The sequence below is a fragment of the Athene noctua genome, chromosome 29 (assembly GCF_965140245.1).
Source record: "Athene noctua chromosome 29, bAthNoc1.hap1.1, whole genome shotgun sequence".
Taxonomy (NCBI): domain Eukaryota; kingdom Metazoa; phylum Chordata; class Aves; order Strigiformes; family Strigidae; genus Athene; species Athene noctua.
In genome coordinates this window covers 1,136,811-1,148,208 of record NC_134065.1, presented here as the reverse complement: position 1 = coordinate 1,148,208, position 11,398 = coordinate 1,136,811, and the positions used below count along the sequence as shown (strand labels likewise).

At 58.9% G+C, this 11,398-nt stretch overlaps 1 protein-coding gene across 1 annotated transcript; it reads right to left on the bottom strand.

Annotated features, from left to right (window-relative positions):
• Window positions 1-550: 550 nt before the first annotated feature.
• LOC141971422 (coiled-coil domain-containing protein 183-like) lies at window positions 551-5,129 on the bottom strand. The gene is made up of 11 exons (XM_074928767.1): window positions 4,788-5,129; window positions 3,649-3,816; window positions 3,415-3,519; window positions 3,100-3,222; window positions 2,642-2,755; window positions 2,440-2,500; window positions 2,257-2,357; window positions 1,836-1,996; window positions 1,291-1,480; window positions 1,022-1,147; window positions 551-772 (listed from the first exon to the last, which is right to left on the bottom strand). Exons 1-11 carry the CDS (start codon window positions 5,127-5,129, stop codon window positions 551-553), a joined length of 1,713 nt encoding a protein of 570 aa, XP_074784868.1.
• Between the last annotated feature and the right edge of the window lie 6,269 nt (window positions 5,130-11,398).

Sequence of the window (11,398 nt, the reverse complement as noted above, 5' to 3'; positions counted from 1 at the left end):
GGGGGGTCTGGAGGAGAGAGCAGAGAGGAGCAGGTTGGGGAGGGTCTGCGGGGCCACCTCCGCTGTGCCTGTGTCCCTGGGGAGCTGTGGCCCGTTTTGGAGGGCTGGTGGCATCCCAGAGAGCCCCGTGCCAGGCCCTCGGGCACAGGCACTGTGACGGGCTCTCCCAGCCCAGCGTCCCAGGGTGACCTGCAGGGCCTGGGGATGCCACCGCTGGGGTCCCCCCCCAACACTGCTGGGGCTTCCCACCAAGGTCTGGAGCTGCGGGGCGGTGGCTTCACCTCCGCTTTGGGAAAAAGGGCTGTGAGCTGCAGAAGCTCCTTGTCTGCTCCAAGAGCCTCCAATCAGAGGAGGCCACAGGCAGAGCCAAGCACTGGTTCTTCACCCTCAGGGCAGGGGATTTTGAAGACGAGGGCCCCCTCCCTGCCCCACAGCATCTCCCCTTGTTTCTGCTGGGGCTTAGCGCTTACCACCCCAACAGTTGCCGTCGTTCTCCCACATCCCCACCTAAAACCACGCCCCGTGCTCAAAGCCTTGGAGACAGCCAAGGTCAGACCCAAGGTCTGGAGGCAGCTCCTGGGTCGGGGTCTGCTGGGACAGTGGGAGACAGGCGAGGACGCTCAGAACTGCCTGTGGGCAGGGGCTGGGACAGGCGCTGGGGGACGTGTCCCCGCTGTGCTCTCCTACCCTTGGTGTCCTCCAAGGAAATCTTCAGGCTCCGGGGAGCCTGTGCCATCGTCTGCTCCAGGAGATTTCGGACCTTGACAAAAGTCTGTGAAAGACACCCTGGGTTAACTGCTGAAGGGGAGGGGGTGTTCAAACCCAGGGGTGCTTCACCTCCATGTCCCCATGGGGGGACACCCCGCAGCGCCCAGTGCCCCTTGGGGCTGAGCTGCGCCACGGCTCTTCCCCGGGGCCACGTCCGTGCTCCCATCTAGGAGGACAGCTTGGGACGGGCCACCTGGGAGAGCCCTGTGCGGGTCCCCAAAGACCACCGCAGGGATGGAGCCCCAGCACGCACCGCATTGTCCTCGTTGAGGCTGTGGCTCTCGGGGGGCAGGCTGGCCGTGCGCTGCACCAGGTACTGCAGCTTCTGCCTACAGTGCTGGAGCTTCTCCTGCGTACTCCAGGCCTGGACAAAAGCGTCCTGCAATCGGAGAGAGAACAACTACGTTGGTGGGGAAGAAGAGTCTCTTGGGGTGACAGTGGCCGCTCCACACATCACTGTGCTGTGCCGCTGCACCCCCAGCACCGGCCGGAGCCGTGCTCACCCCCGCACCGCACGGGTACCTGGCCGGGCACCGTGATGCCACGCAGCAGGACGGCCAGGTTGTTGACAGCGTGGTCAAACTGGAGCAGCAGATCCTCCTCCTTCAGCATCTGGGCTCGCATCTGCTCCCGCCGAGCCTCCTCCCGCTGCAGCTCCCTCCTCAGCTCCTCCTCCAGCTTCCTGCAGCCAGACACATTCACATCCATACAACTGCATCAGGGTGCAGAGACACCCCACATCTGTTGCCAAAAGTGCTCGTCTCACCCCCCGCACCGCCTGCAGAGCAGAGATGTTGCCTGCAACCCAACCCCACGCTGCTGGTCCCACTCCCCACGCCAGGCAAGGAGCAAGGGTCCTCCTGGTGCCACCCGCAGCGGGAGCTTTGGGGGCTCTGCCAGGCCCAGCGCTGGGGGAGCACTCTGCTCAGGAAACCTCCCAGAGCAGGAGGGGTGGGGGCTGCAGCAGGACGGGGGAAGAGGGGCCCTGTTGGGACACCCAGGATGCCCACATCCCTCCTCCAAGGGTGGTGGCCCAGTTGGCACGGCTGTCCCGAGGCCAGCAGTACCTGAGGGTGTTGGGGGGCTGGCGACGCTTCAGCTCATCGTGCTTCAGCTCCAGCTGGTGCAGCGTCTCCTTCAGCGCCTGCTGCTTCTCCTTGCACTGCTGGAGATACCGCTCCAGGTCCGCCGAGGCCTTCTGCTGCTCCAGGAACCTGCCAGCCATGTCCTGGCCAGGGGAGAGCACGAGGACTCAGCCCGTGGCCCTCCTGGAGGGTACAGGAGCCGGGCCGTGGCCTCGGGGAGGTCTCTGCCCCAGGGACTGCTGCAGGTTCATGGCATGGAGAAAAGCAGCTCCATCCCTGCCTGCACAGGAGGGGTCTGGGGGGCTGCAGGGGCAGAGCAGAGCAGAGCACCCCGCCGGGACACAAGGCCAGCAGAGAGGTCTCGGCTCAGCCCTGCGTTTTAACGGAGATGGGTTTTACTTACCCAGACGTGGGAGCACGGCACCGCAGCCTTGGCCTCCTCCACCTTTTTGGTGACCCAGGCCTTGTACTCCTCCTGGGACTTGGTGTCCTCCAGTTGGGTTCCTGGCGTGGGAGGGAAGCGTCAGGGAATGCTGCCTGCAGCTGTGCCCACGTCCCACCCCCCTGCACCCCGCCAGGCACTCACCCGCAAGAGGGTCCTGCAGCTGCAGTTTCGACAAGTCCACGGCGAGCTTGTGCCTGGCTTGCTGCAAGGATGTTCAGCGTCAGCCCCCGAGCTGCTGGCACCCTGGGGGAGCTGGCCCTGCAGGCCCCCCACCCACGGGGGGCTCCGCACTGGTGCCTGTCACCTGCCCGCAGCCCTGCCTGTGCTGGCCCCCCCAGCTCACCTCTCTCAGATGCCTTTTTAAGAATTCCTTGAGCTGCAGCTTCTGCGCGGCCTCGGAGCGGCACCAGAACTCTCTGTCCGCCCGCATCTGGGTTTTTAACTTCTCCACGTCGCCCTGCAGCGTATCAGAGAAGGGAAAATTAGCTGCGGAAGCCGGAATGGACCTTTGGGAGCCAGCTGAGCTTCTGGGATGACCAGTGTCAAAAAGGACACCTGCCCTCCCCGTGCTGAGCACGCTGCCTTCACCGTGGCTGGCGCTTCGGGCAGGCTGTCCCCAGCCCCAGGGCACTCTGGCCCAAGAGCGAGACCCAGGAGGAGCTCTGGAGGCAGCCGGGTGCCGTGGGCAAGCCCAGCTCAGTCTCTGTTGCAGGAAGACTCCCCGGCCAGCCGGGGCGCGTGGTGCTGTCGGTGGGCTCTGGAGTGTGGGAAAGGGCCCCACGGTGCCCCGGGCCATCTCACCTTGGTTACAGCAGCCGCTCTGCGGGCATCTGCAGCCACGAGCTCTGCATCTTCCAGCTCCCTATGGTAGCGTTCAGCCGTCCCACACAGGAGGTCCAGGTGCATAGGCAGGTGGTCCAGCTCCTGGGACAGAGAGAGGCACAGCACGTCACCCCACTGAGCCCCAGGGGTCCCCCACACTGTGACAGGGGGTGGAGGGAGCAGGAGGACCTGGCTGATGCGGGGGGGCGTAACACCAGAGCAACCCCTTGGACACCTCGTTGCCTTGGCAGGGGGAGCGGGTGGGACGATGGCACACAGTGAGGAGGGGCTCACCTTCCGCAGGGCATCCCGCACCTCCACGTACAGGGCTGTCACCTTCTGTGCAGCCTGAACTTTCAAGAGCATCTTCTCGATGCTGTTCTCCAGCTGGCGAATGGCCTGGGGCAGAGACAGGAGGGGGGACACGGGGTGACGCCACGTGCCGAGCCTGGAACCCACCGGGGGGGTGCAGGGCTGGGATGAAGGCCCCTCACGGGTGCTGCCACCCCAGGAAGGGGCCCTGGGTACCTGCAGCTGCGCCTGCTGCTGCTTGTCCTCCTTCTCCACAGCCTGCAGGCGCTGCAGCCGCCTCTGCAGCTCGTCCCGGGCTCGTCTCCGCTGCCTCACCTGGTCCAGCAGCAAGTTACAGGTGTTCACCCGCGCATGGATTTCAGCCCGGAGCTTCTCCTGGGTCACCTGCATGGACATGGGAGCGTTGGCCAGGCCAGAGGCAGGGCTCTCTGGGCACCTTCTCACAGGAGAAGGGTCCTGTCTGGAAAACTGCCCCTGAGGTAGAGCTACAGATGCCAGGACGTTGCTGCAGGACATCGTCGCTCCCTTGGCAGGACGGGCTCTTGGAGAGCTTTGCTCTGGGGGGCTGGTCGGGCTAAGGCAGAGCTGGGCAACTACTGAGGGCAGCGCTGGGTCAGGCTTAGGGACTCTGCACAGCGCAGACCCGGGGCTGGGCGCCAATAAAATCCATCGATTGGTGCCCCAGATGTGGCTGCTGGCAGAGAGCGGCGGCACTGCCCTGTCCCTGCAAGAGACCCCAGGGAAAGGCAGCTGCGTGGGGCCAGCACCCCTTGTCCCCACGGCCTTACAGCCAGGTCACAACCCGGGGACAGGTAGGGGAGGGCAGAGAGAGCTTCTCTCTCCAGGGATGCAGCTGGAGCCTGCAGGAACCCGGGCAGCCCTGGGGACACGCAGGCTGGGACGGCCAGGAGCTCTGCTGGGGCCAAGGATCTGCTCGGGGAGCTCCAGGGGGTCCCTTGAGCGGTGGAAGGGGACCCACGGCACCACATGGGAACACCCCGTGTCTCGCCGCACCAGCCCCGTGGGGCTGTCCCTGTGCCGGCCCCCGGCCCCTCCGCCACGCACGCTGTTCTTCCCAGCGCCCCGGAGCCCTGGCCCCCAGCGAGCAGCCCCTGCCCGCCGGAGCCTGCCATGGCCTCCTGCCTCTCCCCGGCATAGCCACACCCGAGGGCTCCTGCGCTTCGCAGACCTGGGAGGTGGTGAGCTTGGGCACCGGGGGCAGGAGAGGGGCAAAGAGAACATCCCCCCAGCCTGGGGACGGTCACATCCAGAGGAAGCCGCATGAGGGGCAAGGGGGGCGCTGTCTCTGCAGGGCCAGCACAGGCAGGGGCACAGTAGACGGGACCTGCCGGTACCTTCTGGGCGCCGCTCGGGGCACGGACGTCCTGCACCGCCTCACACAGGCGGGGCAGCCGCTCGCTCTTCTGCTGGAGCTCTTCCCCGCAGGACCACGTGAAAGCCTCCCTCTCTTGCTCTGCAGGACACGAAGGTGCTGTTGGGACCACGCAGGACGATGGGGGGACCGAGAGCCCCCCGCCCGCCCCGTCCCGTCCCCGCGCAGCCCAAGGGGCAGCACCTTGCAAGGCGATGACGGTGCGCAGATCCCGGGCGTGCTGGCTGAGCTTTGCCTTCCGGCCCGGCACGGAGCTGGTGCTCCTGCCTCGGCCCTTCAGCCCCGCCGCGCGTGTGGCATCCATCGCAGCTCCTCGCGCACTGGAGACAGCCCGGGCTGTGGCCACGGGTGGAGCCCAGCTCCCCGCGCCCGGGAACTGTTGCCGGGGCACGGAACAGGTGAGGCCATAATCGGTTACCGAGCAGGCGAAGGCAGGGCGGGCAGGGGAGATCCCCGCTCTCCTTCCCATCCCCGTGGCTACGGCAGCTGCCACCCGCCCAGCCGGGGGAGCCCCCCAAGCCCCGCCAGAAACAGGGCGAGGGGCATTTCAGGGAAAACAGCTGCACACCCGTACCCAAACACGGCTCCGGCGCTCTCCTGCGAGCTGCCAGCTTGTCTCAGATGCCCAGAGGCGTCTCCCTAGATACGCACCTTTGGAAATGTCAGTTCCTCACTCAGGAAACGCTGGTGCAGGGAGTTACGCTCCGGTTGGAGCGGGCAAGAGCAAACCAGCTTAGATTTAGTTTCTGTAACTCGAGATCTTCACCCTGTTGTGCTCCAGGTGCTGGCCACAGAAACCAAGGGAACAACTCCCCCCCTGGGTTGGTCTTCCCAGGAAGACCGTTTTGCCAAAGAGGAGGTGCGAGCTCATAGCCAGCAGAAGTCAGTGCTAACTGCAGAGCTGCGTGGGAAAGGGCCTGTCTGCCCCTTCCCCACCTGCCTTCTGACAGGGTGGGAGCTACACACACGTCTTCCAGGCACCCAAATTAACAGTTTTGGTCCGTAGCCCATTCAGTGATAGACATCAACCAGCTTTTCAGAACTATTAGACCTATACAGGCCACGAGATTATCATAAGAATACATTATTAAATCAGAAGGAAATTGCCTGGTTTCTACCATAATCAATCTGCGTTGACCATAAGATAATGTAAACCAGTCCCGCAGGGAAACAGACCGACAGATATCCAAGAGCCCTGCAGAACGGCCCTCAAGATCCAAAGCCCCACTTCCCAAAATTACAGGCCAGAGACAAGTCACAAATGACTCAGTGCTTCCCCTTCCCAAGGGGCACAAAGCACAGTTCCATACACACAACCACACAAGCTGCTCTTCCAGCAAAGCCTCGTGCTTCGCACCTGGGTCTCTTCCGCACGCTGGTTTACAGCAGATGATGTGTAACACCCCCCCTCCTAAAATCCACCAGCCCACTGTTGTTCCGGTAGTGCTGACCCTCACAGGGACCCAGCCTCAGTGACCCGGGTCAGGATGAGCCCCCACATGGGGAGCACCTGCGGGCACAGATGCAGACCCAGATGCCCTGCCGTGAGCCACTGGCACTGAGGCTCCAGCCAGGCCGGTGGCACAAGGAACATCCTTTCCTCTTGCCAAAGCTTAACCGTGGTGTTACAAGAAAAAACCCCAGCGTGGTTTGGCGCAGGTGTAAGTACTCTGTGAAACACAAAACCAGTTTAATGCCATGTTACAGCGTCCAGTTCCTTCTGCAGAGCTGAGATAATGCTCCTTCCACCCTCTTACGCCACGCTCTTGTGCTGAGAAAGCTTTTAGAGAGGCTCCATCTCGTCTGCATCTCCACAGCACCCAGCAAAACGCCACCCCCATCTCGTGCCAGGCCTTTGCAACCAACAGCAGAAGAGGGAATTCAGAACATCAGCTCCGACACGAACAACAAAAGGTCGATACTTTGCCTGCTTTGGCAGCCCAAGTGTCAGCAAAGAAAGCAGAGTTGTGGCTCATCTCATAACAGGAAAGAAACAGCAGCTCCCACGGTCCCTAACCAGTGCTGCCCCTCACCCCCCGGCACAGCACACCGACCGAGGCGAGGGTGGATGCTTCTGCACTGGAGAGCCACGGACAAACCACACTGAGCCCTGGGCAGCCACAGCAAATGGGGAGGTTTGAGTGGAGGCTGCGTGTGGGCAGGCTCACTGCCAGCCGCGTGCGGAACGACCAATCCTGTCCGGCATTCCTTGAACTCCGGAATCCTTCCGCCTGATCCAAATGAGGGCAAGAACCCAGCACCTGTCTCAAGCCCTTTGACAAGACTTTGTAAAGTGCAAGGAAGCGGAAGCGCATGGGAAAAAAGCTGCAGAACAAAACTCAGCCTTGATTTCCATCAAGTCAAGCAACAGGAGATGGATGCAAAATGAGATTAAGATCACCTGCAGAGATGGGAGCAAACATTTGTCAGACACACTCACCTCCACAGCCTCACTCTGCCATCCCATAAAGGCAGGACAACAAAGAATTATGACTACCTGTGACTGCACACCTGGCTCATCTGCTAGTGATTCCCACAACAGGCGACACGTGCCTGCAAAAGAGGTCACAGCTGGACCCTAAATCCTTTCAAACCCACTGTACTGCACAAGGCAGAACCTGCTATTCCATCTCCCACATGCAGAGGAGTTACACTGACACCCGCCAAATCCCCGCGGAAAACTGTCAGGCACATTTCAAATGCACGTAACTCGTGTATGAAGAAATGCCTGTGACATAACCCTGAAATGCACAGGTTTTCATCAAACTTGCTATCATAGCTTCCATGTGGAGATTCAGATCCTGAAACCCAAAGCACTTGCCTGTGCTGGTAGGAATTACTCCAAGACAACAGATCCCATCAGTGTAAAACAAAAGTGTCAGACTAATTTTACACAGTTCAGTATTCTCCAAGAGAAAAAAAAATGGCTAAAGGGACAACACAACTCACCTGAAAAAGAAAAATTCTCATGGCACAAACTCATAGCCGCTGAAGTGAGGGTGTGACTCGAACCAAGAGGCGCTGGGTTTAATCAGCTGAATCTGCCCACCTGGGAGCAAGAGTCTGACCACGATAAATTACTTCCATAAATGCAGATCACCCTGGTCTCTCACATCAAATCTTCAGCATTTATTTACGTTCTAGTAAAGAACTGCACCTGCGGATCATTTTACAATTCAAGTGTTTGCATAAACCTGTTGCACGTCAGCGCGCACACTCCCCAGGAGATTCACCACCAGGACAAAGTCATTCTCTCTCCCAGCTAATGACAGGGACAGCCACCAGGTCAGGCTCCCGCAGGAAATATTTACACAGCCGTATCCTGCCACCCCTCTGGAAACGACACCCCCCTGGGAGAGAGCTGAGAGGTCACACCCAAGCGGCGCTGAGGGCCCTTTCTCCGTGCCCTGTCTGCTGGCAGGAGCGTGGAACCAGAAGCGCAGACTGCGGCCAGGCAGATCAGCCCTGCGGAACAGGAACAGAGGGGCCAGGAATGAGAACGACAGCAGTTAACGCTTCAAAATCACGCCAGAAACCTGGGACGTGGCCCCTGAACTGCGGTTCTGTACCATCAGTGACAGCGAAAGGCTGAGCCACAGCCGTGCGCCCTCCTGTCTCGTCAGCTGGCAGCAGCGCATCTCCAGAAGGGCAGGGACACTTCCGCGCAGCCAAGAGTGGGTGCCAGTCCCACACCGACACCGGCACTCTGGGGATTTAACCCTTTGCAGAGGCAAGAGGGCAGCGGTCAGCTGCCACGGCAGAACAACTCTTTGGCATCTCCCCGAGAAAAAGGCAGCAGATCAAACACTGCAGCTCCCAGCTCCAGACCAGCGTCTGTGCTCAGACAGGAGCTGCCCTTGGATCCGAGGGGCGACTTCGCCCAGAGCCACGCGAGCCTGATCCACCCAGAGATACTTGTACTGCTGCAGTACCTCGTGCGTGCAGCACGCAGGCCTCTCGCTGCCCGAGCAGAGCAGGGAGAGAGGAGAGAGTCGTCTGAATGATGCCTCAGCCAAAGTCACAGACAGCAATGGATTGTCACTGCCTGCGTACAAACCCACGCCACACTGACTCAGCCGTGCTCAGCACCACAGCAACCAGCATAAAGTATCTGATTGCTGTGCTCGCTCTTTATTCATCAGCTGGACTACGATATGTGGTTTCTCTGGTTTGCAATACTCTGTGATCATAGTGTCACCACATTTTGTCAGTGCTCTGTGCATCTCGTTGAAACCGCAGGCTGTGGATCTTATTTTGAAGTGAGATTTCTTATTCTGTGCTTATTGCTCCCAGGGAGGCTGCCCAGGAGTGGTGGGGGGGGCTGGAGGGACGGATGGGCCCTGCTGTGAATCCTTGTAAATATGAACTGAACTTGTCCTAATGTACTCGAATGAAGCCAGACTGACTGCCTGATGTCTGACAAAAATAGCAACAAGCCAAGGCACTTGTAGCTGGCTTTTTTAGGCAGTCTTCATAGGGAGCTTTTGATATTGATTGATTTCTGGAAGGCAAGACAGCAGTGGGGAAAGAAAACTGCAGCTTCGGGCACCTGCTAACCAGGTCCCTACTGCAGTTTATGAACACAGAAAACGAGTTATCTGTAAGGAAAGTTTCAGTAGAAGTAAGGCTGGATTTGCGCCTCTCTATCTGCTGCAAAGAAGAGATTACCGGGCAGTGCCTACACCTCAAATGCACGCCTGTGTGTTAATGCGGCTGTCGAGGTCTTTTCAGGGGTACTTCTGAACCGCAGGTTGTGTGCCTGACTGGTGTGAGTCCTGGGATGAGCCAGCTCCTGCTGATAGTTTTAGCTCAGAGGATGTGACAGGCTGGAAACCACCTTTGTTGTGGACCCCCGATGTCGGAGGTGTGGATATGTTGCTGATGGCCCCCTGGCCTGGAGATGTGGGAAGTTTTGCCAACAGTCTGCTAAGGATTTTGTTTTCTGCTGGAACAGGTTTCCAGATGGCTTTAACAAATGATTGCCTTTCTGCTTGCTGTGGCTATCTGCAGAAGGGCCCTCCTGTTTGTCTGGATTTAACCAGTGTAAGGGCTTTGCAGGAGGACTGCCTGAAACAGCCTTCTCCCTACGGAGATCACTAGCATTTGTGTAGAAAAGCAGGGGTTCGGTCAGGAAAGCTCGGAGTGTCGTGTTGTGCTCAGACCAGGATCTCTGTCTCCTGGAGATGCTGTTCAACTGGACTCATACTCCAACTAAATCTTTCCGAGTCCTACAGAACAGAGTCCCATGGGCTCATGATGTTGTAGTCGGTGCTCAAGTGGCAATGTGTGATTTGCCATCGCTTCGCCAAGGCAAAGCCCATTTCAAGGTAACAGTCCCACAAAAAGCCCAGGACTGCAGTCTTCTCAGTCCTTTGTAGCCTCCACACTGCCAGGGTGTTGAGGCTGTTTCATCAGAAGTGAAGTTCATCCTAATCCTGGGGTTTCTTTCCTCGCCTGTCTGGACCAAGCAACCCCTGGTCATTCATAACTGGTCCTGCTCTGCCTTCAGCCTAGGTAACTTCTGCTTCCTCGTTCCCATCTTCTTCTGAAAGAAACATCACAGTTGTGATAAACATGAAAAGGCTGAAAGTTTACACCATTAGATCTCACATGCAATATGGTTTATAAAATGGTTTTATATAATAGCCTCTTCATTTCCCTCTTCTGTGTCGGTAGCTCTGAACATTTAATTTGGTCTACGGGAGTCTACTGAGCTGTGAAGCAGTGTTCAGAAGGAGGCCTTACTCGGGATTTCTTCAACCGCATTAAAATAAAAGCTGCTTGCTCCCAACAGCCAAGCCACTGCACACCCACGACGTCCCATTTCACCTCTGGACACTCATCACCGCCAGCTTCCAGCTCTCTGCCTGGCTCCGGGGAGGAAGAAAGGTCCCACATCAGCTAACTGCAGCTGCAGTGCCCGCACACTGGGAGAGAGCTGTAACGAGGAACTTTAATGGGCACTAAATACAACAGCAACCTGCACGTGTTCCAGCCAGTGCCTGCTCTGGGCTCTGTGAGGCAGGCGGTGCTCCAAGGGGCTCTTCACAGGAGCTGTCTGCAGGTTTATGCCAGGGGTACTGAAAGAAGGAGCAGAGCCATGTCTGTCACTGTTTTCCAGGACATTTCAAGACAAAGACCCAGACAAACCCCACCTCTAGCCAATACCTCAATCCCTCCCCAGTTCCAAGCCCCTGGCAGGCCTTATCCAGTCACTTTTGCTGTGAAGCAGCAAGCCCCACAAATGTGACACACAGGGTGTTGTGAAACTAGGCTGTGCCAGATCTCCAGCACGTGGCCCTGAATGGGATCCTGGGACAAGGACACGAATGAGAGAGATGCTTGCAGGGGCTTTTCTCATCCTGCAGACACCATGAGCCAGAAGCAGCCCTCAGATGGCTCCAGAGCCGCTTCAGACCTGGCTACTGATGCAGGTGCTGGGGCCAGCTGGAGCTGTTTGCACTGGGTTTAGAAAGGTGTGTTCATCATTTCCAGCACCCTTGGATGGCTGCAACATGCCACATCCAGCAATGTATTCGTACTCCCTTGCTCCACAAACAGGTCCAGAATCAG